The sequence below is a fragment of the Simochromis diagramma genome, unplaced genomic scaffold, assembly GCF_900408965.1.
Source record: "Simochromis diagramma unplaced genomic scaffold, fSimDia1.1 OVJJ01000602.1, whole genome shotgun sequence".
Classification (NCBI taxonomy): Eukaryota; Metazoa; Chordata; class Actinopteri; order Cichliformes; family Cichlidae; genus Simochromis; species Simochromis diagramma.
In genome coordinates, this window is record NW_024387040.1 from 7,966,697 (window position 1) to 7,993,948 (window position 27,252).

A 27,252-nucleotide genomic window follows, 5' to 3' on the forward strand; every position below is an offset into this window, starting at 1 on the left:
ACACAGGAAAGCTATTGTTAGCTGTTAAACTTAAAGCATGACTTTCCTCCGCTACGAAGTGACCGGATAGACTATTTCTGCTAACTGTTACTACCAACTCCAGCACAGTGTTTCCTAATCACTGTGCAGCGGCACATACGTGTGTCGTGAGAAATCATCAGGTGTACCGTGCTCTAGATTTTCAAGGTGCCGAATTGCACCTCACTGAGAGGTGACGTGTGCACATTAGTCATGCAATTATTCCTACTAGTATGCTAGAGCAGTGTTTCCCAACCTTTAGGAGCCACGGCACATATTTTACATTAGAAAGATCACACGGCACATCACCAAACAAAAAAATCACCAAAAACAAATTGATCATTTTCCCCCGCGCACCAGGTATAGCAGAATTGGTTCGATTTGACCCCAGTATAGCTTTTATGCTTTCTTGTAACCACTACTCATGCTAGGGCCTTCATCTCCAGGACCCAGGTCAGATTGACAACTTTCTCTTTTCAAATATGTATCTATTGCTATCATGCGCTGGATTGTCTCACAGTTGGCAACCTATTTAATTAGAGCAGGTAGTTGTACTGCCCTCTAGTGGAAGAGAATGTAATTGTTCTGCCCGTTACTCAGGCTGATTGCTTAGAGTACTAATCACACCTGATCATTTCTCATGGCACACCTATGCGCTGTGGCACAGTGGTTGGGAAACACTGATCTAGAGGGTTGAGATTTCTACCGGTAATATGCGTCTTGGGTTTTACCAAAAAGATCTTTTCCTGCCACGCCATTTTTTTTTCTGTCTCAATCTAATAGAAATTTATAGTAAAACGTAAAAAGTGGTCTCAAGTGAGCCTTGAATTTTATGTATGGGTCAGTTCAGAGGGTAGGTAAAGACATATTTCATATTTCTGACTTTGGGAGTCACAGTGCTGACATGTAAGTCCCGAGCCATATCCTCATTTCTCTATATTTTGCTAGGAAAATGGGGAATAGTTGCACTGATTTATTGAAGCATGTACAAACATACATGGAAGAACAGTAAACCCTACTTTTGTCCACTGCCTTATTCACAAGGGGCCAAACTGTATAATATATTTGGCATTTTTTGACAGATTCAACTAAAGAAGTGGGAAGCATTTGTATTTTAGTGAAACAACCTTTGCTCATCGTACTTTATAAATTCAGAAGAAGATCTGGCTCTTTGAAAGCAGAATATAATGAACTAAGGGGTGGCTCAAGACTTCATGTTTTCCTAGGTAAAAAACGACCGCCACTGAATAGTTACATGCAGAGATAAGGTGTATTTATGTCATTTAATGGTCGGGCATTGTACAGCTACAAGCATTTCACCCCCATGTCATACTGTGTATGGTTGTGTGTGACAAATAAAATTTGAATTTGAATTTGAATATAAGTATTTCTCCATGAGTGTTTAAGAAAGTACTGTCATTGCTTCACATTGTATATTTCAGCTGTGACATAAACATTTTTTTTTCAGCAAAACTTTGAGTTCAGTGTTTGTCTTTTTTAGTTTGTAGGACTTCTTTCTTCTCATAAAGATTACCCTGTAAAGTAGAGCAGATGTAACACACCGGGCACTTTGGTATTTGTTTTTCACATTTTCCTTCTGATCTAAATCCTCTTTGTTTTTTTTAAGATCAAAACAGCTTTTTCTTGGATCCTGTCTTAGCTCTATCATCCTGACTGAGGTCATCTATCTGTTTTTTGTTTTTGTTTTTTCACAGAGAGTTAATCTGTCCTTCGATTTTCCTTTTTACGGACATTACCTGCGTGAAATCACAGTGGCGACCGGTGGTAAGTGAACACTGCTTTTGCCCTCTGTTCTCAGTCATATTTATTAGTGTTATTATTGGATATACTGCCTGTGCTTGGTATATTATACTGTACACAGACAGATTTTTATTGCTGTGGGGTTTAGCAGGGAATGTGGTGAGATTTATGAAATGAGTCTGGAGTACAGAGGCATTTATGAAATGGGGAAGAAAACCACAGTCTGTGTGCATGCATGTGTTCATGTCTGAATGTGTTTCTAGTACTTGGTGAACCTGTGGGTGTGGTGTGGCTACTGTACAAAGAGATCTCCCCCCTAAATACAGAAAAGGGGACCAAACAATGAGTTATTTCTGCAAAAGATGCTTCTTGGAAACAAAATCAGGGAGATTCAGGGTTTAAAAACCTTGTCTGGCACAAACCACAGTACAAAACCACCAACAACAATCTTCCAGCCAAACAGGCAGCCTGATACAAGACATTTACAGCTCTTACCTCCGTGGGATAGTCTGCTAGAGTAGGGGATAAAACAACAAACCACTCCCAACACTCTGCACACCAGACTTAACTGGAGGAGAAACCAGACCAGTAGGTTTGGATGGGAGACAGGAGTCGTTCTGCCGACTGACCCAGCGCACCCTGATAGACGTGGATAAAGAGGTTGGGGTATCAGAGGATGTGTATCTGGGGGCGAGACACATGACGCAGCAGACGTGTTTGCCAGAGTGTGCAAAGCAATTTTCCACTTGAGTCTTGATGGCGAAACCGCAACACCCCAACCGTCTATTATCACATCAAAGACTAAAGCCCTGCACTTACTCAACTATTTCAGAGATGTTGTGCAGCGTTTAACTGTCGGTGGAATAATAAAGAAATAATCAGTTGTGTCTCTTATCTTCATTCTCGTCACTGTCTCGTGTCCCCACTTGATCCTCGATCGCTGGGGAAAGTTCAGCGGGCTTTAGAGACGTTCTGGATGATGGTGAGGAGGAACGGATGGGCAGAGGCGCTACTAGCCCGAAAGAGATAACAGGAATTTGCATTTCTCCAGACAGAGATGGAGGGACAAGGCCGCGAAGAAGAGGAGGAGGAGGCAGCTATCTGCCTCTCACAGGCCTCGGGGACTTTGTTTCCGAGACACCCTCCTCATATCCCTCCATTTCAGGACCTATCAGTCAGCTCGCCCTCCTCTCACCACTGTAACATCTTTGCAGCCTGCCTTCATTTCTGTCAGCAGGTCACACTTTTTACTTAAGCAGATATTTTTCTTTCTTGCTTCCTACGCGGAAAAACTCTGCTGGAAAAGATAATTTCTTAACAGAGGGTGACAAAACGGCAGCGGAGTTGCATTCGGATTTCATTACTTTCCAAACAGTAAAGCAGCCAATCCTCAAACACATTAATGATCCAGGCACCAAGACTGGGTTGGCATGTATCCTGAATACACATCTAAGGTCCAAGTGTACTTTTCAACTTTTTTGATACAGTGACTGTAGATTTAAACATCAAAAAGGCCTCATTCTAAGAACTTAAGGTGCATTTCCTCTTTAAACTACCTACATTGATGGACTCTCATGTTAAACATGGCCAAAGTTTCAAATAATGAGGTTAGCATATCCCAGTAAGCCAGAAGCCTGAGGCTTCAAGTAAAAACACCCTGTTTTAGACTTTTTGTTGTAATATTTGCTTTATATGATGTCAGTGAGAGCAGATATCCCTATTTTGTTCACATCAGTTGAACAGCTCAGGCTGTGAGCACAGAAGCTTCATGCACATTCTGTTAGCGAGGGGCATCCAATCAAAAGAAAGGTGGCTTAAAGGGAGGTTGGCGTCAACAGAGACAGTTCTGGTGAACTGAGGCACTGGACAAAGGCCCAGTATAATACACATAAAGATTATTCTAAACTACAGAGAGCCAACATTAAAGTACAGAGTGAGAAATTAACCGAGTAGGTTCCCATTGATGTTTTAACTTTCTGGAAAAGTAATGGTGGCTGTTTTAAAATGAAATAAGGCAGATTACTGTAGATACTAATACACAAGGACGTCAATTTATAGTGGAAACAGGTTCAAGGAATGTCTTTAACAATGAATAAAAATAATGAATACAAATATTAATAATAGAATTAAGACTTTTCTACTTTTCTTCAAAGTAAACTAAAAGAAAAAAGTGACGCATGCACATTTGAATAATTCTGCTTACAACATACTGCAGTCAGCTGAGAGCCAGAGTAGAGAGGCTGAGTGTGAATATAAGTGATGAAATATGATCTGACCGCTGCCAGCTGTGTGGACAGTTATCCAGCTGTGCACTGATTTCAGTGGTTGGTCTGTCACTTGTTAGAGGAAGAATGCATGCATCGGCTTACAGGAAACACAGGACAACTGCATGAATCAGCTTGGTTTTTTTTTCATGTTTTGCAGTCATTAATGTTTAAGGTGCCAAATGCATAACATTCGTGAGGTGTGAGGTACTTAAACTCTTGGGAACAAAAGCTCATATGAAATGTTATTAGAAGAAGACATGAGGAAGACAACAAACAGCAAGATTTTCATTAGAAAGAGTCGCCCCTCGATCTGGACTAACAGCACTGCTCTGTTTTGTGTTGTTTTAAGAAAATCACTCTGTGCATCAGACTGCCACACTATGTAAAAATGTACTATATGAGAGCAATGTTATACTGTTCCTTCAGTCTCGTCTTTGTGTTAGTGTCTCCCACCAGTTTCCCTTAGCCTCAGTACCTTGTTTAGAAATTGTCTGAGTCTCTTCTTGCCCTTTGTCATGTTATCCGCCAGTGCTGCGTGTCCCTGGCTCTGTGGTTACCAGTATTTCGTTTTTAGTGTTTAGTTTAGTTTTTGGACTTTGTTTATTTTATAAATTTGAGTTTACACTGTCTCCTTCGATCCTTAGCCTTCCTACCACACAGCTGTCCTGTGACACCCACTCCCTCCCTAATTTTTTTCTTATCAAATCTCTGTGTGAATCCTCTTCTTGGCTCAGAACTGAGCTGTGATGAAGAGAAAAATCCTGTAAATTAAAGACAGCTCAGTACGAAGGAACAAAGATTGTCTAAACACAACGTCAGTAAAGTGAAGCTTTGACCTGGTGGGACTGCTAATTCCTGCTCATGTTTTTGGACAGCAGCACACACAGACACAGCTCCTGAAATAAAGAAGTGTCTTCCGCTGTCCCTCCTTTCTGAACGCTCCCTCTTTCCATTACTTCTATTTCTCTGTTGTTCCCTCGTGTATGCCTCCTGTTCTGTCCAGTCTCCTACTGCTGTAAGTGACGGCCATAATGAATGAATTGCCTCTCTATTGAGCGCCCCGCAGCTCTCACCTCTTTAGTGTATTGAGAGGCTGTCTGATTTTCTTTAGACTGTCAAATAAGTGGGATTATGTATTCAGGGGGTTGCTGGTGGTAGAAAGCAAAGGCATCAAGGCTAAGAAATAAAACATTTCAACCCTGGGCTTTATGTTTTCAGAGAAGTGTGTATTTGGTTGGGTATTTTTTTTATTTCTTTATTTCTTTAGCTTTTAAGGGTTGAAAGTGGAGCCCAGAGGCAGAAGGTGAGCTACAAGCACAGGCTTAGGTAGAATGATGGGTGTCAGGTTTGTTTCTGTAATGCAGATTTGTTCACTCCTCTGCAGTGTCTTTTATTTTGAAAAATTTGCAGACTCACTGTTCAGTTCCTTTGTCTTGACTTCCTCAGCAATAATGGTGCCCTTGCATATGTTGCATATGTGGCTAATGCCCTTGTCCCTTCTATAGTTTTATATTAAAAGATTCAAATTATTGAGTTAAATTATTAAGTCTAATGATTATTTGGCTACACAATGTGAAACAGTCACAAACCCCATGCCATTTCTACTTCTAGAGGACTGAACTGAATTGCTTGAAGTATTCAGCTAGTTGTTTTTCATACTGCTTATTTTCTCAAGCACAACTTGTATCCTTTCTTATCCTAATGAAATACTTCTTTAAAATTGTCCCTGGCATCAAACTTCAAGGAAATACCCTCTGAAGTACCTACCTGTCAGGCATCATAGCAGCTAGGATGACAAGACATAAGGCTCAATACATGAGTGGGGCACAAGTGCCTTGGGAATCCCACAGGCAAATGGGAACCACAAAGAAGCCACCAGGAAAGTTGCAACCACCAAATACCTGCAGAGGGTAAGGCAAGTCCTGAGGAGTGAGCTGAATGGAAAAACCAAGATCAGGGTAATCAACACCTGTGCCCTGCCAGTGATCAGATACCATGCTGGGATAATAAGCTGGCCAAAGAAGGAGATAGAAGCCATTGACATCAAGACAAGGAAGCACCTTGTCTAGAAATCCTACCAGTGGCTGGACAATGCTGGACTGAAAGAAAGCGCAGAGGCACTAATCATGGCAGCACAGAAACAAGCTCTGAGGACAAGATCTATAGAGGCAGGGTCTACCACACAAGGCAAGATCCCAGGTGCAGGCTGTGTACAGATGCAATCCAGTACATAACTGCAGATGGCAAGATGCTTGCAGGCTGGGGAAACATTGAATGCCATAACCAAGTGGCCGGCATAGTATACAGGAACATCTAAGTCAAGTGTGGCCTTGAAATCTCGAGGTCAAGATGGGACATGGTCCCTAGGGTCTTTCAGGTACAGACAGAAACTGGTGATGGCTAACCAACCGGACATAGTAGTGGTGAACAAGCAGGGGAGGATAACGATATCAAATGAGAGCAACATCAGGAAGAAGGAACACAAGAAGCTGGTGAAATACCAAGGGCTCAGAGAAGAACCTGAGAAGATGTGAAGAGTAAAGGTAACAGTGGTCCCAGTGGTAATCGGAGCGCTAGTTGCAGTGACTCCCCAGCTAGGCGAGCGGCTCCAGCAGATCCCAGGAATAACATCGGAGATCTCTGTCCAGAAGAGCGTAGCTCTAGTAATTGCAAAAAACAGTGCAGGACCCTTAAGCTCCCAGGCCTCTGGTAGAGGACCCAAGCTTGAAGGATAAAGACCGCCCGCAGGGGTGAGAGGGGAATTTATATATACATATATAAGCAGTCCTTCAGTGAGTCAAAAGGACTGCTTTATTCACTCTAAGTTCACTCTGCATTCAAGACTTTACACAAGAAATATAGTCAGATCCATATTTCTTGTCTCCTGCTTTCAGTGCTGACAGCACTTTATACGGAGGAAATTCTGAGCATGGAGATCTTTGGGGAAAGATTGATTCCCCTCATAGTATGCTCTGCCTGTGATTTCCACAGTGATAGATGTGTTTTATAGCACGCCCACCATATCAGACATACGGTGACATGAAATGAGGTTTTATACTCTGGCCTCAATGACATTTTTCCCAAAAATTGTTTCTCAGCAGAGTTTTTTATGCCTATATGCCTTAGGCAGCCACCTTATATACAGTATATCTCTTGAACCTGAGAAGAAAAGAAAGAGATTAAATTCGTATTCTGAACTGTTGAGTGATTTTACTGTGAAGCACCGCATAACTAAAAGACCGGCTGTCCTAAAATCAAGTGAGGACCAGATGTTTTCATGTACAGCATGTGATTTACGGTGTTAGGGTTATGTTAAGATTTCTGATTTAGATTTTTTTTTAAGGATACACATGGCTGTATGTAAATGTCTAGTTTTGACTGTTTAACACTTCCATCTTCATCTCCAGTAGACTTATGTATATGTACAATCAGGACACAGCTATCTAGCTTGAAAAGCAGTGACTTTGTGTCAATGTACTGTTGCTTAAATACTTTGAACACCAAAGTTGCTTTGAAAATAGCAACTGACTGTGAAATGAAACCTGTTGGCCTATCACAGTATTATGCCATGTCTTGAGGCATTGCTTCTCTTCGCTGCTTTCATTAATTAAATAATTTACACAGACTGCCTGTTTCCAGTGTTTGTGCAAAGTTAGTAACATGCTGGCTTCATACTTTTATATATTGTTCTTAGGACACATTCAACAATTTGCTGCAGATTTGTTGACTACATTCATGACTAGGGGTGCAACGATACTCGTATCGATATTGAACCGTTCGATACAGTGCTTTCGGTTCGGTACGCATATGTATCGAACAATACAAAATTTGTAATTTATTTTATCAACTTTCCTTCTGACGATGCTGTCTGTGTTGAGCGCTCAGTGAATCTGCGTTCGACTACTCCGCCTAGGCTGCACTGTCGAGCGCAGATCCACTGAGCGTTCAACACAGACAGCATCGTCAGAAGGAAGAGCGCAGGGCAAGCTAGCGAGACAGAAGTTAAGCTCTTCTGGGGCGACCGTGGCTCAGGGGGTTGGGAAGCGCATCTGTAACTGGAAGGTCGCCGATTCGATCCCTGGGCTCTCTGTCCTGGTCGTTGTGTCCTTGGGCAAGACACTTTACCCTACTGCCTACTGGTGTTGGCCAGAGGGGCCGATGGCGCGATATGGCAGCCTCGCCTCTGTCAGTCTGCCCCAGGGCAGCTGTGGCTACAACTGTAGCTGCCTCCACCAGTGTGTGAATGTGAGAGTGAATGAATAGTGGTATTGTAAAGCGCTTTGGGTGCCTTGAAAAGCGCTATATAAATCCAATCCTTTATTATTATTATCTCCTTGCAACATGGCAAATTGAACCTCCCCCACCCTCATTCAGATCTGGCATTTGGAATTATTTTGGTTTTCATGTGACGTATGACCCTGAAGGTAAGCGCGTCATGGACTAAAGTAAAACAGTATGTTGGATGTGCCACGCAATGCTCAATTACATGGGTGGGAACTAGTGTGTTAGCGCAGTTAGCTCGTTAAGGTGTTGGCCGTCTAGCCCCATGCAGGGGTAGCTCGTTAATGGAGATTTGCCGTTTTGTGGCGTTAACGTCATTTCAACGAGATTAACGCTGACAGCACTAGTGGGAACACAACGAATATGACTGCACATTTACGCCGACATCATCCAGGTGCAAAGACAAGTGGAAGCAGACAAAAACAACAAGCATGCATGCTACAAACTTTACCCGAGTCATTTAGACAGCCGTTAGCACATGATTCTCCTTATGGGGACCTGATATGTTTAATATTGTGGCGAGCTCAGACAACGAGGAGACGGAGGTGTCGTTTGGTCTTGCTTCTCGTGAGCTAGCCAGGGAGCACAGCCGTTTATTGACATCTGCAGAAGAACACTGCCGCTAGCTAACTGCACAGCACGGCAACCGCACAGCAACAACAACACACAGGGCGCCCTCTGACCCCGGAAGGACACACCGTCGCAGCGAGAGGGCGTCACCCGTCACTATGGCAACATAAACAAAACATAACTGTACAAACAGAACCCCGAAAAGCCCTGACCCGCTACAATATGCTGCTGAGAATATAGCCCAGAAGAAGCGTATAGTATAGCTTTTATTTTGGAAAGAGCCATTTCTCTGTAATAAACTCTCTTTTCCAAAGATGAGTGATTCCTCAATCAGATACAGGTGTTACCGCGCCAGATCCGCGGCCCCGAACCGTAGTAAGGAAACCTCTGGCAGTTACTTGAAGGTTCCGTAACTGACTCGTAGCCGGCAACAGCTTACTATACAGGTCAACTCCGCTAGCAAAAAGATCGAAGGAGGCGAATCTGCTTCACCGAACTTTATTTCTTCTCTAAGGCACGAACACCGCGTACAGTGGGCTGAAACAGTTTACTCACAGCGAGCATCGCCGACACAACTCTGGCTGTCGAGGGAGTTATTATATTCCTTTTATTTATTTTCTTTTAGTCTCTTCTGTAGCTAACCGTTACTTTTTCCCCTTCTCCGCTCTCTCTCTTCACACACACACCAGGCAGTCCCGCTACACACATCCCGAATACATTTCCCATCAGGCTTCATCCTTAAAGGGCCATGCCTGTAACACAGGGCTTGCAAAATCGCTAGCCCGACGTCCCGGGCCTAGCGATTTTTCCAGTCGGGCTACCAAAATCTATCTCTGCCCTGCCCGTCGGGCTATCATAGGAAGGAAAAATATATGTCAATGCTTTTGCATTCTTTCGGAAATGTAGCTGGGTAATTATGTCATTGGCATCGGTGAGCCACTGTCAATATGTGACATATTGAAATCGCGTTTGAATTTGCGCTTGTTTTTTGCTTTCACTTTGCAAATGTCCAGGTGCCTTCTTTTGGCGCACCGGCCGGTCACGACCGGCGGGGGAAAAGTCACTCGGGTCAGAACATGGGGTGCCACCATCATCCCACTTCTGACACCAATGTGGCGAGCTCAACGAGGAGACGGAGGTGTCGTTTGGTCTTGCTTCCCGTGAGCTAGCCAGGGAGCACAGCCGTTTATTGACATCTGCAGAAGAACACTGCCGCTAGCTAACTGCTCAGCACGGCAACCGCACAGCAACAACAACAACAACACACAGGGCGCCCTCTGACCCCGGAAGGACACACCGTCGCAGCGAGAGGGCGTCACCCGTCACTATGGCAACATAAACAAAACATAACTGTACAAACAGAACCCCGAACAGCCCTGACCCGCTACAATATGCTGCTGAGAATATAGCCCAGAAGAAGCGTATAGTATAGCTTTTATTTTGGAAAGAGCCATTTCTCTGTAATAAACTCTCTTTTCCAAAGATGAGTGATTCCTCAATCAGATACAGAGCTCGCAAAATCGCTAGCCCGACGTCCCGGGCCTAGCGATTTTTCCAGTCGGGCTACCAAAATCTATCTCTGCCCTGCCCGTCGGGCTATCATAGGAAGAAAAAATATATGTCAATGCTTTTGCATTCTTTCGGAAATGTAGCTGGGTAATCATGTCATTGGCATCGGTGAGCCACTGTCAATATGTGACATATTGAAATCGCGTTTGAATTTGCGCTTGTTTTTTGCTTTCACTTTGCAATCGCGCGAACTGTGTATAGAGAGCAACAGTACTGATTGGTGAGTGATGATAATTTGCCACCAATTCCTCTGACATCGTCTTATCAATCGTTAGCTTACTATGCAAACATGACAAGTGACCTCTCCTGCAGCAAGCTTAAACATGTGAGAGGTTGATCGCACAGAGAATCGCTGACCGTTATGTGTGTGTTCTGCTGAGCCAAATAAGACAGGTCAGGGTGAAGAAGTGACAGCCAAAGAAAAGCTTACCACAAAACGGAAAAGTTATGACAAATCAGACTATAAGGCAAAAAGAAAGTGCAGCTTTAATGGTTTCATGGACAAAAGAATTTCTGTGACAGCAATATGACGAGCTATATAACCGGGGCTGCACATAAGTGGTCCGCAGGTGCACATAAGTGGTCCGCAGGTGCGCATTCGCTGTCAAAAAACAAAACAAAACGCGCACAAGATATGAAGTTGCAACGCGTGTTTGCATACATAAGATTTTCTGGGGGAGGACAGACATTTGTTTAAAACTCTTAAAGATGTCGAAGAAGCTCCTTTAAGCAATTACTTTGGTGTTCCTCTACCTCCAAAGAAATGTCAGAAGGAGTCCGAACCACAAAAGAAGCGCGTATTCTCGGAAAAGTGGTTGCAGGAGGTGAGCTGGCTTCAAACAAATGATGAACGCACAGAGATGTGGTGCGGAATGTGCCGTGAAAATCCCACTCTAGCGGACAAAAACAGTGCTTTTTATATGGACGCAAACGCGCGTTGCAACTTCTTATCTGGTGCGCGTCTTTTATTTTGACAGCGAATGCGCACTTATGTGCACCCGTGTAAATAACATAATGTTCTGCCGGGTGTGTTGTTGGTTTTCTCTTGATTTCTGAGTCGACAAGCGCCTTTGTTACTGGGACCAGTCATTTTAAGAAAGGCCCCCATTAGAACCCATGAGAAATGCAAGAAATGCATTATTGCTCAGTCTGCAATATCTTTCCCAGAACAAACACCAATTGCAAATAACATACTAAAAATAAACCTGAAAAATCTGTTTAGAACAGCGTACTATGTTGCAAAGAGTGAACTACCACTGGCAAAATTTAGCAGTCTTTGCAAACTTCAAAAAGCAAATGGCCTAGATCTTGGTTCCACTTGTCTCTTACCCGTGACTTCTGTTTTTCAACAATTTTTTGATTGATGTTTTGTTTCCTTTACAATATTATACTTTAATGTATAATATTGTAAAGGAAACAAAACATCAATCAAAAAATTGCTCTCTTTTTTTATCCGGGCTACTTACATTTATTTTGGGCTACCAAAAACTGAAGAGTCCCTGCCCGAAGGGCTACCAGGGATTTTGAAATTTTGAGAGCCCTGAGATATATTTATTTTTTTAATTACTTTTGTTTCAGCAACATTAAATTTAAAAACTGTACTTTTGAGTTAAAATATATATTTATAATTTTAATAAATGACAAATTAAAAAGGCATGAACATTTTTTTTGTATCAAAAAAATATCGAACCGTGACACCAAAGTATCGAACCGAACCGAACCGTGAATTTTGTGTATCGTTGCACCCCTATTCATGACGTGACTCTTCAATTCCACCACACCCCAAAGGTGCTCGGATAGATGGAGATCTGCTGACAGTAGAAGCCATTTGAGTACTTCTCATTGTCATGTTCAAAAATCCAGTTTGAGATCATTTGAGGTTTGTGACGTGGCACGCTATCCTGCTGGAAGCAGCCGTCAAAAGATGGTACACTGCAGTCATAAAGTGGTTGACGTGGTCAGCAGCAGCAATACTGAAGTAGGCTGTGGTGTTTAAACTACACTGGTTGGCATTAAGGGACCTAAATGTGCCAAAAAAATACGCCCCCACCATTACACCCCTAGTAGCCTGAAACATTGACACAAGGTTGGATGGAGCCACATTTTCATACTGTTTACACCAATTCTGATCGTAGCATCTGAATTTTGCAGCAGAAATAGAGACTCATCAGACCAGAAAACATTTTTCTACTTTTGGTGAGCCCTTGCAAATTGTAGCCTCTATATTCTGGTCTTAGCTGACAGAAGTGGCACCTGGTGTGGTCCTCTGCTGTGGCCCTTGTTTAGAGATGCTCTTCTGCAGTCTGGCCATTCTGCCCTGACCGTTGACATAAACAAGGCATTGTCACCTAAAGAACTGCTGCTCACTGGATATTTTCTGTCTTTTCAGACAATTTGGAAAAATCCCAACAGGTTAGCAGTTTCTGAAATACATGGCACCAACAACCATGCCACGTTCAAAGTCACTTAAATTACCTTTATTCCCCAATCTCCCACTCGGATTGAAATTATGCATGTCGTCGTGTCTGCATACTTAAATGCATAGAGTTGTTAAAACGTGATTGTGTGATTACAAATTTGTGGTTTAAAGGGTGTATCTAATGAAATTTGTGTGTGTGTGTGTGTGTGTGTGTGTGTGTGTGTGTGTGTGTGTAAAATCATCAAATGAATGCTACAGACTGTCAGACTGGCTCTGTCTCCTCAGATCGGCATCCAACTCAACACCTTTGGGATGTTACTGAATGGGAGATACGCAGCATGAATGTGGAGCTAACAAATTAGCAGCAATTATGAAACACAACGATGCCAGCGTAAATCATAATCTCAAATCTTATTTCCAACATCTTGGGGAATTGGGAAGAATCAGAAAATTTAGTTTCTCAGTCTTTAACAGGGCAAAAGTGATGAGGTTTTAAAAACATAAATACCTTGAAGTGAAGAAGAAGAATCATTTGACAAGTAGCTGCTTAAAGCATGTAGTTATCTGAAGATACTGTCACTGTACGTTTATTATTCATTCTTCAAACTGTTCTTCAAAGGTGAACTACTTTGGATATGTAACACAGTTTCACCCAAATGCCAGGTTTTCCTTTTGTAATGAGTAAAAGATGATATCTAAGGCCGTGAGTGGGATCCTTTTTATTGCTTTATTTTTTCTATTTTTGCAATCCAGGCAAAGTCAGAGTGAGAACAAAAGCTTTTACCTTGAATAAATCTTGAAATAGAAGCTGACTTTGCTAAACATTGTTGTCAGCAGGTAAATTAAGATGAAGTTTGATTCTGTTGTCATAAGTGCAAATTCTTTATGCAAAGACTGCTCCCTTGTGATGAATAGTGAGCGTTTTCCCCCTTTTCCTGGAGTCCATTAATAACCACGTTTATGGGCTGTTGAATGATCCAGCTCTAGCTTGTGTTGCCTGGGCACGTCTCTGTCTCCCCGTCTTTCCCTCTATAGAGCAATCTATTTGTGCCTTGTTGAGGAAAAGTTAACAAAACCCCTTTTTCGTTGTCATCGACTCTTCATTAGCATTCATGATTGATAATGACAAGAGAGGAGAAAGTGCAGCAGTGGAGGAACAGGAGCATATCCTCCCTTAAAGTCATTCTGATTTGCCCTTCTGTTTTTTTGATAAAAGATATTAGGGCTAATTAATCGCTATTCCTTGGTGAAGGTACCTAGAGCGCAAGCCCATAGACTGAGACAAGAGATGGTTGTCTGTTAATGAGAAGCTGTTAACTGTGGAGTGAAGGGCAGCGATGTTGTCTCCTGGGTAGACAGTGTATCAGATTACAGCTTTATTAAGGGAGGAAAGGTAGAAATGGGGGAGACAAGAAGGATATCTGCATTATAAGTGACACTTCACATAGTCATAATTTAAGTGTTAAATTAGAAGTCAGAATTTGAATTTAGAGTTCAACAAAGAGTAATATGTGGTCTTCTGTCCTTTTTCTCCTTCAGGGTTCATCTACACTGGTGACGTGGTCCACCGGATGCTAACAGCTACACAGTACATTGCTCCGCTAATGGCTAACTTTGACCCAAGTCTCTCCAGAAACTCTACCGTCATCTACTCTGACAACGGTAACAGCACTAGCATCTTAGTTCTGCACGATTGTGTAACACTTGTGTACTCCTTCCCATGCACTACAAAATAAATGTGGCACAAAAAAGCATTTCAGTGAGCTAATTTGTGAAGAAACAGCGGGTTTGCTTTAAGTTTCCTGCAGCCAAATCTGTGGTTCATTTTGCTGAGGTTGAGTTTGCAACATCTTCTACACCTTGATAACCACTTTTGATGGGAAGGTGATCAACCTGTCTACAGACAACTGAAGTCCAATTTAGACCGACCTCGATCACTCTCAGAGAGATTTGTGAAAATTTGTAAATAACTGCAAACCAGTTTATGAGTTGCCAACACATTGCAATTCATCTGAGTCATTCTGAGCGAGTGAGCATAACTTGTCTCCAACACAGACATGTTGTCTCTTTGTCTGTTCTGGCTCGATTCAGCTGGTTACCAATGTCGTCACGTGCTTGTTCACAGAGGGTGGTGTTGTTGCTAAGGTTCTCCTTCTAATATGGTTGGTCTTTACCTTACCATATCAGGGTGGTTAATATTGTAGGCGAATATTAGCCCATGGGTTTCATTTAATTGACATCCAACTAAACAAAACTCATGGTCTACTTTTTTAAAGTGGCCTCATCTCATTTTTTATTTTATTTTATTTTTTTAAAAGCATCACCACATCTAGACAAGAAAGTATAACTAATGAGTTATCAGCATAAGTTAGCACTGGCTAGCTAGCTTGGTTAGCGAGTAGCACCCATAGTTCACTGTGATAATTATTAGCATCCTAATTTTAAGGAGTAAACAACAGAAGCAAAGCATACATGCAGAAAAGTCAATTAAAGGCATGAGCTATTTTGAAAATAATTCCAATGCATATATTATGAACACAGAATTAGCTTCAGACACTAAAACTATATATTATACTGTAAACATGGTTATTTCTACTATAAGGTTGTGCATTTTAACACGAGACTTTATAGTTTCTCTATAGCCTGTAGCCTGTGTAAGAGTTTTGCTCATATATAAAAAGTACCTTGCTTTATCAAGGCTTTCATTTGATGAAAATGACCCAGAAATATATTACTGTTGTTTTATCCCTCAAGACATTTTATTGCATTGTATATATCAAAATACAAATTGCTTACAACACTGCAATATGTATTTATGTCTGCTTCCAAAAAAAAAGTATTTATTATATAAAGCCAGGTAATCTTAAAGTTAAAGAATAGATTTTATGGCTAACAGTGTTTCACAGAATCCTCCAAGATCTTCTTAAGACCTCCTTAAATTCTGCTTACTGCCTTTAAACTAAAACATCGCCCTTCCTCCGTATCTTTTCTTTGCTATCTGTGATGGTTGTTATCCGTCCTGTCTGTCACTGCTCTGTGATCCGTGTGCAGCAGTGTGACTGACCAACTGTGTGACCTTCTGCAGTGGAGCTCATCAGACTTTAACCAAACTGGCAGCCAATCGATTCTCAGCCTGCCTGCTTCTCAGCGCTGCGTCCATCAGTCAATGTCCTGCCAATACAACATAAGAACTGCACGGTCTGCCGTGCTGTGGAGGAGGCAGCGCCTCCATTAAAAAATGATAAAAACAAGTTTTGAAGCTGCTTGATGAGGCGTTCGCCGCAGAACCATATTGTTTGTTCCACACAAACTAGACTGTGGAGGGTGTGTGAAAACTTTGCTGTCAAATGTTCAAGTTTCACAACTTTCACTTGATGTTGTTAATTGAAATCTGCTAAATAAAGAACGCATGTGATAGGACTGTGAAACTGAAGAGCTGAAGTTTATTTACAGAGGAGTTTAATGTTTCTGCACCTCAGCTGACTCTTGTGTCCGGCGGGACCACAATGACATCACTGTGATAAAAATAAGGCTGATTGATGCAACAGACGGGCACGTATTAATCCACCGTTCAGTGATTAACTTCACAGCACCGTCAGCTGCTGTTCAATTATTACATTTTTTATTATATTAAAAAAGGAACAATAGTACCAACCCAGGATCAGAGTCACCAAATACACCACCCTGACATATATTGTTAAATATTTTACATTCCTGTTGCTGTTTTTTTTAATAGTCTAATCCTGAATGACTCCCTTACGCTTCTCATGTTTCAGGTGGTTGATATGGCTGTCCAGTCTTGAAAAAGTATATCTAGAATAGCAACATGTCCAAGAATACACACATCTGTCACTCACAATTAGTGCAGTCCCGTAGCATTTCCTCTTATTGATCAGATTAACGTCTTTGTCCATTCAAAACATCCTAAATCCAGCAAATGTGAGTGTTGCAATGCTGTAACGCTCCGGGAAGCACGTCAGACTACACTCGCTGTTATAGAAGAGTCCGCGTGGGTTTTCTCATCAATACGCTGACAGACAGATGAGGCAAACACTCGGTGAGCTGCAGCTGAGAGAGCATCAACATATGGATAATGAAGTGGCCCTGAGTGACATCGCCTGGTGAAGTCTTTATTGATATTATCTCACTGGATAAGCTAAAGAGTGTATTACAGTCTAGATAAACTGCTTAAGTGGAGATCTTCATCAAGGTTTTCTGGTTTTATCAGATACCAAGAAGCTTCTCTGCGGCATGGCTTCCATCTGAGCTGGAGTTCGGGTTACTCGTACTTGTAGCAAACTAAGGCAGATTGCATCAAATTTGTGATATGGCCAGTTTATGTTGCTTTATGGAAACAAAAGTGCATATAAAATGTTTTTAACTGGATAGTAGAATCTGGAAATTGCTTCTTCACATGTTTACCTTCAATAATTCTGTCATCTTGACTGTCTTGTTATTCTGCCATTGCATTCCTGACAACATCTGTTGAACATCTGTGCATCACTCCTCAGATGTATTCATTTTTTTTTCCCTAAGCCAAAAAATGACCTAATCGTTCTGGTGTTACAGACTGGATTTGTTTCTTTTTTTGCTTCTTTGTTCATACAGCGGGTTAAACTTGTAACTGAAAATGGAAACAAGGCCAGTGTGTACTCCCTCCACACCTCCTCACACACTCTATATTTTTAGAAAGGCAGCCCCAGATAGCACGTCAGCCTCCCCTCCTGAACTCAATGCATTTTAAGCAGACTTATATTAAGCGTAACTCGTGCTGACTGAGTAATCCCGCTGTGCCAAAAGTTAATAGCAATTTAGTGCACTGGCTTCTTACTGTATATTTAATGCCTTTCTCCTCGAGGTTGTTAAAATATTAGTCACATGTTGTTGTCTAACCCCCCTCCCCTTCCTTTAACACAAGACGCATCCATGTCCAGTGCCAGAGGCCATGCAGTAAACCACATGTGATTTATGATGGGGTTTCCTTTCCGACCAGTCACCAACTGCCAGCAGGGAAGCTAAAGCTCGCCTTTACTTTGGATGGACTTGCTCTCTCTGTGTGACGGAAAAATTGATTGGTCGCATTAACAAACCTTTATTGCCCTGGCATCAAGCCAAATGACTAACTCTGAGGGGACGAATGGCTTTCACATCAGCGGGTTCTCCAAAGTCCACAGTAAATTAAAATAGTGTTAAAAGTAATGCAAGGCTGGTTCTCTGGAGGGCAGAGCTGTGAGTCTGGTGCTAATTTAGTACTTCCCCGAATGAAACCGATGCATCATGGTGGTGGCTCCTGGTAATGAACTTCAGTTCACTTCAATTCAATTGTCTCACGGCGCTTCATACTGTAAGGTAAAGACCCTACACTGATACAGAGAAAACCCCACCAGTCAGGTGACCCCCTATGAACCAGCACTTTGTCGACAGTGGGAAGGAAAGAAGCTTGTCCTGTCTGGCAGCTTTTGTAAGATTTGAAGTTACAGAATTAAGTTATAGTGTAATATATGTTCCCTTGTTTATGCATTTATTCAAACGCTATGCATTCTGTTTACCTGGTAGAGGTGTCAATGATGTTCACCAGTGTTTATACATTAAAAGCTGCACCTGGATCAGTTCAGTAGTCTTGTCGTTGCTACTTCACTGCTTCCATCTCATTTTTCTGTACTACTACACGTTGGCGATTGCTCTGAGCCTTTTCAGTTGGCAGCTTTCATTCTGTAACTTTAGGAAAGAGTCATTTATGAAAAACTCTCATTCTGGTGAAAACTGCCCGACTCACACTGTCTGTCACAGTAACGGGCACGCCTTCATTTGGTTCTGTCAAAAGCTTCAGTATCGTTGCCGTTTCTTTTTTCTCCAGCGAAGCTTTTCAACATCACCGCTTCAGTGTCAGTCACCTCACAGAAACCCCGGGGGGAGATGATTCCAGGAAAAAATGCCTCAAACTCATATCTCTTTACACAAACCGACATTGCAATGATGTCTTTTCTATTCTCAGTCTTTGCTCAGTCAGCAGTTCATTTCACGCTAGATCTGAGAAAGCAACAGAGTAAAACAAGTACATGCTATATGCAGACAGTTACATTCACTGGTACTGTGTTCCACTTTAATCTAGCCGATGCTGTTTAGCAAAAGCTGTGAAAATGTTTTCACTCTTTCTTTTCTCTCTTCTTTCTCCTTTAAGGAACTGCTCTGGTTGTGCAGTGGGACCACGTCCACCTGCAGGACAACTACAGCCTGGGAAGTTTCACCTTCCAGGCCACATTGCACAAGACTGGTAGGATCGTCTTCGCCTACAAAGAGGTGGGGACAGCGAGATCTCACAAAAGCTCGGCTTCTTACCGCGCTCATTTCTGTTTGTTTCTTTTTCTGACAGCATCGTCAGATAGTGGTTTACCTCACTGTTTCTAGAGTCAGAACTAAACATTAAAAAAATAGCATTCGGTTTTCATTACACCCCCTACTTGGACCAGTCCCTGAATTTAAGTTCTCTTTTCCACTTAATGTATCTCTCTCCAACACATAGCATCACGCCGGTTATTTCTTACCATTCTGCTAATGGTTTTTTGTACTTTTTTGGGGTTTGTTTTCAACTAAAAGTCTTGACAAAATTGCCAGTAAATTTAAATTTTTCAAAATTGCACACCAATTTTTATTTACCAGATACTTTCAAGTAGCTATTTTCAGAAAAACTGACACACAATCATCAAGAAAAAGATAATATTACTTACATTTAAGTGGCCTATTTCTACCTATTTTCTGTCACACATATATTTTCAGATGAATCTATTTATAGATGTTCAATCGGCAGAAGCTCATCATACATCTTATACGAGATAACGCCTCCAAGCACGCTCCTGGTTCTCAACTATATATGTTCCCCCAGTTCTACAAGCTGTTCGTTCTCATTTACATGCCCCACCCTGCTTCCCCTTTTTAATTCTTGAACTTCTTAACTTCTATTTAGTACATGGGGATCTGCCAGGCCCGGGAGCCGCCGCCAGTCCTCTTCAAGGCCTTCCCCAAACCGCAGCTCAATTCATGTCCAAGCATTCACCTTTATCTACTAAAACGCTGTCAAACCTCATACGAGGATGTGAGCCCAGCGAGTGAAATGTTTTTATACTCTTGGATTTGTATGAGGTCATAGATAACAGCAGCCCCACACTCCTGCTATTCAAACCTCCTGCTTACGAGGGGCAGCCAATCAGAAGACAGTTTGCTTAAAGGAGAAGCTTAAATGTTTCAGACAGAGGATGAACTCAAGGTCTGCTCCGCGTCCCAGTATAAGATAGATACAGATTATTTTGAACTGTAAATCGTACAAAGCCTGTTGTAGAGTCTAAGAATAAAACTAATGATCTGATAGTGGCCACAAAAGGTCTCCTTAAAACCGTAAACACACACAATCTGTTTCCCTGATGTTTCTTTTAACAGTATTACTCATTTCTAACATTTGGCCCTGCCCTGTTGTTTTAGTTCAGTGAACAAATACCCAGTGTTGATGTGTTTTGACTAAAGGAGCGATGCCAAAGTGACCGACAAAACGAGTTTCTCAAGTTTAATGGCAGCTTCTCAAGAAAAAAACCAGTTAACGCCTTACCAGCTTTTTCCATATGCTTGATTAGGTTTTGGCATAATCTCCACTAATGTTACAAACTCTGGGTCACTGCGCGCCCTAACCGTGTCCGTTAATATCCACATTTCAAAAATGTCTTGAAAAACAACCTAATTGAAGAGAGAGAAAAGAAAGGTCATGAAAAACCTGAAGAGCCCGCTGTTGGAGTGTGAAATTTCCTAAGCCATGATAAGATAATTGCAGTGGTTATAACAGCGGTGCTGCTTCTTTTATGCTCGAGCTCGCTTATGTAATTTGTTATTTTTATCTATTAGAGGATCTGATCTGAAGGCTGCTGAACTTTTTTCTCCTGTTGTTTCACATTAGGCTGGCATTATTATGGGTCTGAAAAGAGCAGTGTGACTATTAGTCGTGATCTGTGTGCACATAACCTCTATGATTACGAGTTAATGTTGAGTACAGCTGAGCTACTATGTACTTTATGTCACTTTAAATTCCTCCTCCATACAAACTTTTGTTGCGTTTAGCTGCTTTTCTGAATTAGTGTGTACGATCAAAATACTACATTTTACCTTATATAGACTTCTGTTTTTCTATTTGTAAGTCTTCACAAAGCTGTTGCTCATTTCTGTCCCATCTGTGCCTGAAATGTTTATTCTATGCTCCAAAGATAGCCATATGCTTATTGAAGTAGCATGTTGCCTCAGCAGATTCCTAAAGGAGATTGTCAGCACTTCTACACTGCTGTGGCCTGTTTGCATTTCTCAGCCTGTCTCAGACTGATCTTCGTGGTCATGGTAATGATTTCCCTTTTTCTATTTCAGATCCCCGTTGAGGTGTCACAGATCAGCTCTGTCAATCACCCGGTGAAAGTTGGCCTGTCTGACGCCTTTGTGTTGGTCCACAAGATCCAGCAGATACCCAGTGAGTCTCAAAATCAATTCAATGCCCTAAAATTTCTTGTGCATATTAAAATATCTGGATAAATCCACATGCTGTCTTTGTGCCATGTTTGAAGTTCACATTGTAGAGTGGCTCTGAAAAATGGGATTCTGACTAGCTCATGAGCTACGTAGAGGTATAAAAAAACAATTCAGGACTGGATCAATGTCTGTGTAGCATCTGTGGCAAGCGAAATGCTATTATATCAGATTTCAGGGTTTTTGTAGCAGCTCATTATAGCTCTTTATTTCTTTTAAAGCCTCTTTTTCTTAGTACTCAAAGTCGTTCATGAGGAAAAGTGAGAAAAACAAACTACAAAGCATAAATAAAACTGCAAATAAAAACAGGAACTTAGCCAAAGGTTACATTTCAGTTAGTGTAATAAGAGTTTAACTTTCACAGCTCTCAGTTCAGCCTCGTCCGTTTGGCTTTAGCTCCAGCTTGTCACCACCTTTTCTCCCCACTGCTCTTCAGCCTCAGTGGGCACAGCTCCACATCTGCCTGTTTCTTTCTTTCTTTTTATTTCCAGTTACTGTAATTTAAGCCCATTACATTTAAAGCAAATGCAGGAGAAACACTTCAAACCTTTTCATTCAGAGTCAGACTCTCTCGCTCTCACCGGCTCCGATTCAAAGTCTGCTGCAATAATGAGTTGTCAAAGGTGATTTATTCAGTAATTTAAATGGTGTTGTGATTACATCTGTGAAACTTGGATAGCGTTTATTTGTCAAAGTTAATATCTCGGGGCTTTTTTCATCCTTTCAGTGGCAGCTTTAAGTTCTCCGCAGTATTTAGTGAGAGTGGTTGTTTTGTAAGTTTAGTTTGAGTAAAATAAGTCTCACAAAAAAACACATCCTCTTGGCATGGTAAGAGTTTCCAACTTTGTTTTCTGGCATGTCCCAGGGTCTTTCATAGAGGATCTCTTTGCAGAAGGCTGCGGTTGGCACTGAGAGATTTGAATATCAAACCAGTTAGCACAGTCCTCCTAGACTTTATAAACCAAACTGTCTTTGATGCCTCTGACACAGCATGATGAAACCAATGTGTGCAACTGCTGGGCTGTGGAGTGATGAAATCTTGAATGGAAGCATATTGAGACTGAGGTGTTGTGCCGAACATAACTCGTGTCTCAGAGGAGTGTGTGTTCTTGTCTTTATGGCAGATACTTCATTTCTATCAGGAAAACCAGAATCCTAAAACAGTTTCGGTGGTGGCATCAAAATGAGGAAACTGTACTTCTTTTCGACACAGACGTATGTTTTTCTTGCCCATATTTAAATCATACAAAGCTGTCGTTGCACGGATCATATGTAGCTCTACTACTTGAAATTCGTCACGAGTTTCCAAACATTAAAGGACAAAGACAGAACCAAATCCTATTTCAAGCAATAAACTAAACCACAGCTATCCCTGACAGATTTTATCATCTATCATTAAATTCATTCCTCACTTTATATTTTGTTTTGAAACCTAAATCCTGCAAATGGGTTGTAAATAAAAAACATTTTTAAAAACTTTCCTAGCAGAAAGGAGACAAACACACATTTCTGCTGCTGTACTTTAGATTTTGACCAAAACAAAAAAGAAATATTGTTAGATTCATAAAGACACAGCTTAAATTTTGATAAATTCACCACAGTGAATTTTAAGTCAAACAGATGTGATGGTTAAAATGCAGATTTTGCAAGTCAGTCACCTGATCTCGACCCAATGGAGCATGCTTTTCAGTTATTAAATACAAAACAGATGCAGAGAGACGCACAAGCAGCAACTGAAGGTAGCACAGGTAAACACAGTCATGCACATTGACATTGACATTGCAAAATTTGGATTGTGAATAAAAATTCCTAAACTGTTCATGCAAAATTTTTGTAAAAACTCCTTGAATTAAAACTGAAAGTCAAGACTTAAATCATATTTTTATTGTTTGATTTAAAATCCACTGTGGTTGTGTACAGAGGTAAAACTGCATCTTTGTCTGAAAAATTATGAACCTCTTTAGTTTTAGTCCATGACTATTCAATAGCCATAGGAGGGCTTTTGTGAATATCACCCATCTGCAGTCACTGTAAAGAAAATCAAACTCTTCCATTAGCTGAAACAAACAAGGCTTTGTTTTCTCACAGATGGTATTTGCAGAGTGCACTGACTCATGTCCATGTTTGAAGGAAAAGGGCAGTATTTGCATCCTGCACCTGTCAGTCCAAAGGGCCTGATGTGCTTTATAAACTGCACAGCAAGACTCTGTGGAGAAATTGAACGATATTGCCTGTACAATCAGAGATTTTTCATAATAATAAAGAAAACTATTGGAAATGACCTTTAATAGGGAAAAGGAACTAACCTTTAGAAAAAGAACAAATCAGCAGTAGTCATGAAAAAATTAGGATGATGTATGGGAATAGTTTATATGTTACATCAAGTCTCCCTTTGTTCTTGCACATACAATCGAAGTGCAGGCTGCAAAATATACTGCTGATAGAGCAGTTTTTAAAGTGAAATCCAAAAAAATATTAGACTTTTGAGCAATCTGTACTCCAGATCACACAACATGAGCCATGTGCCAACATTTTATATTCTGCGGTGACTATTTTTAGCTGATAATGCCATTCGAACCCATCACCAGCTATCAGGAGGGAACAACAGCTAACAACAACACCTAATAGCAACTATGTGGCGTGATCTACTGGCAGTTAAACCCTGTAATCTTACAACTTAAAACCTTAAGAAGAGATGAGCTCTCGCTTGTCCCTTCCATTAAAAGGAAAGGACAAGAAAATTTGGAGAAATTCCTAAAAAAAAAAAAACATACAATGAATTGCTACCAGAAGTCATAGCATGCTATTCCAATCAAGCTGAACGTCCTGGTAATACATTTTGACATATTTTCACAACCTTGTCATGACAAATAAATAAATGTATTCTAATGGATGCTCCATAAAGTGCATTAAGTCATAATAATATAGGGGGAAAATGTAAAAAAAAAGTTTGCCTGCAGCCAGTTAGATTATACAACATTATTGCATTTTTTAAGCTCAATGAATTTTTACCCATGGGCAGACCAACCCACAGCCCATCCAGTAAAGGAAGCGATGAGTGAATATATTTGTGGGTGTCCTGTGTAATTAACAGGTCAGATACAAGCACTTATTACAACACAGACTGTAATATGCTTTTAATGCTAGCTTAGACTTTATCATTAGTCACTCTTAAAATGAAGCCAAAACCACCTCAGCCATTTTCAGATCTTTGTTTCTGTACCTGGATTATTTAATCCGTGTAAACTAGAGAAATCTGTGGTATTCTGTTTGCATTCATTAATGCTCAATAAAAAGTCTTCTAACTATTAAATCAGGTTTATAAAATGTGCAATTGAAAAAAGAATTACAGTCCAGGTTAGCAACACTGTTTACTGTCTTTTCAGGATGTTTGAAGATAATTTAACTAAGCTTTTTTTTTACATAATTGATGACGCATTTATGCAAACTGGGCTTTGTCTGATAGTATCACTGAAGGTAGCTAAATTCTCATTAGGTGTTATTTATGTTGTTGTTGAGACCAGGCTATAATTGATTTAATTTGTAGCTTCTTATCACCTTAAACCACAGATCGGAGAAGCTATACAGTCGGCCCAGACATCAGCAGCCTCAGGCTGTGGAAATGACCTCTCTCTGGCCCACACCACACCATTAGGCACCTGATAATCCTTTAGCTGTAGGCAAAAGGAAGTCAATCACCAGGGGAGCAGAGGAGGGGAAAGGAAGGGCGGTTGTATTCTCAGGTTGGGCTGAGCTGGCTCACATTTTGCTGCTTTGATCAGCCGTCCTGTCTGTAATCAAAATAAGCAGTCTGCAAGGAAACAGTGTCGTACCACATGAGGGGCACAACAATTTCCACACCAAGAGTCTCTCAGTCAAGTGGAAAAAAAGGAACCTAGTGCAGAGAAGTTATTCAAATGTGTCAAATGCAAGGGTGTTGTAAAAGTTTAAAGGACTTTTGTGGTGCTATGTAACTGACTTAATCTAAAGAAGCAACAAGGGTTGGATTCAATTTCTTTGGATTACAAATCAGGATTTATCATACACAATGATAACAGGAAATAATGTGACAATCTTTGCCATACGAGCAATCAAAATTTGACATAAAGAATTTACTTTTTATTTAAGTTGCTTTTCCTGCCCCCTCTTCTTTCTAATGTACTGTGTGTTAACGTTGGCTGTGTTTTGAATATAACTAATAAGCTGGGCAAAACCAGTAATGTAAAATGTATCTAATTAGTTAGCTTAGCCTAGCTTAGCTTAGCTTAGCAAAAGCCCAGCACATTAAAACCATAACTTTTTTGTGGGGATTAAACAATCATGTTACTAAGTAAGCTCTAGAGGTGCTGGTAGGCAGCAGGTTTTGGTAGCTTCACACAGAGTTGGGCTAACTGCTTTCGGTGTTCTTGCTAAGTTAAACTGAGCTAGGCTACGCAAACTATCTGGACTCTGTCCATGTTTAATAGGCAGACACGAGAGTAGCATCAGTCTTCACACCTCAATAACTTAATAAGCTTAAGCTGAATAGCTTTAACTTTAACACAGTTTTACCAGTTGGAAATATATTAGATTTTAAGGGATTTACTTGCTATATATATTCCACAGCCACAGTTTTATGTATTGAATTTCATTTTGTAGCTCATCGCCCAAGCAAATACAAGTGCGATAAAGAATGTCATGCATTGTGCATTGTCTCTGTACGCACTGCAGTGCACCTCAGTGCGATCCAGTACAGATTTACTGCTTTATTCCTGGGGCGCCTGCACAGAAAAGTCATATAAAAATCTAATTAGAGTTTGAAATAATCCATGCATTAACAGCAGGAAGGCACAATCATTATATTTGTCAAGCTACTGCTCTGGTCTTTTTTCCACTTATGGTAGCAAAGACGCATGGCCCAGACAGCCCATTGTACTCCAGCCGATATGAGTTATAGGGGCCAGAATGCAATGAGAGTCAATGATGTATCTAATCAATTGCTCCATCATGCCCTGGCTGATGGCTCGCTGTTACAGATGACTGGGAAGGCAGCCTTTCAACAGGGTCTGATTGATATCAGCTCCCAGGGGAAATTGCTACCGTCCATTGCCAAGTCGTGGTCTGACACTTTGGGCACAACGAGAGGGGAGAAATAAAGTGCTGTGGTAGCATCCCATATGACCCGATTCTGCCTCCCACTCTCTTTCCTCTTTCTATAGGGATAACTTGTCCCAGTTTTTATCTCGGGGTTTGGAGGATTTGCGATGGTGGCTTTGCTGCTTTCTCACTCAGTCCCTCTTTTTTTTTTTTTTTCCTTCAAAATCTAGATGTGAGGCGGAGGACGATCTATGAGTACCACCGTGTGGAGCTGACTAAGACAAAGATCACCAACTCTACAGCTGTGGAAATGATGCCTTTACCCAGTAAGCAGAATTAATAGTAACAGTTTTTGGTTTGATATAGACTGCTGAGCAAATTCTTTATTTTTGTATAGGCTGTAGACCTTTTCCTTGGCCATGTGTCTAATTGGCTATTGACTGCATAAACTGTTTCCTCTTTTTTAACCTTTCTCCACTGCAGCCTGCTTGCAGTTCACCAGCTGTAGCTCCTGCATCTCCTCACAGATCAGCTTCAACTGTAGCTGGTGCCATCGGCTCAACAGGTTGGATATAAGAACATTTTTACTCTTACAAAAGACATCTTTTATTGTCCTTTTCACATTTCCACCTAGTATGTTCTCACAGGCAATTATTGTAGCATCTTTACCTTACAATATAAAGCACCTCGAGGTGAATTTTGTTTGTGAATTAGCACTAAATTGAATTGAACTGA

At 41.1% G+C, this 27,252-nt stretch overlaps 1 protein-coding gene across 3 annotated transcripts in view; it reads left to right on the forward strand.

The window, feature by feature from the left end:
- Positions 1-27,252, forward strand: part of plxdc2b (plexin domain containing 2b) — a 112,419-nt gene that overhangs the window by 62,361 nt on the left and 22,806 nt on the right. For all 3 annotated transcript variants that reach the window (XM_040043813.1, XM_040043814.1, XM_040043816.1), the window contains 6 exons: positions 1,734-1,803; positions 14,425-14,547; positions 19,067-19,185; positions 21,286-21,385; positions 26,748-26,843; positions 27,001-27,082. In XM_040043813.1, the coding sequence (XP_039899747.1) occupies positions 1,734-1,803; positions 14,425-14,547; positions 19,067-19,185; positions 21,286-21,385; positions 26,748-26,843; positions 27,001-27,082 (590 nt within the window). The remainder of the gene's footprint in view (positions 1-1,733; positions 1,804-14,424; positions 14,548-19,066; positions 19,186-21,285; positions 21,386-26,747; positions 26,844-27,000; positions 27,083-27,252) is intronic.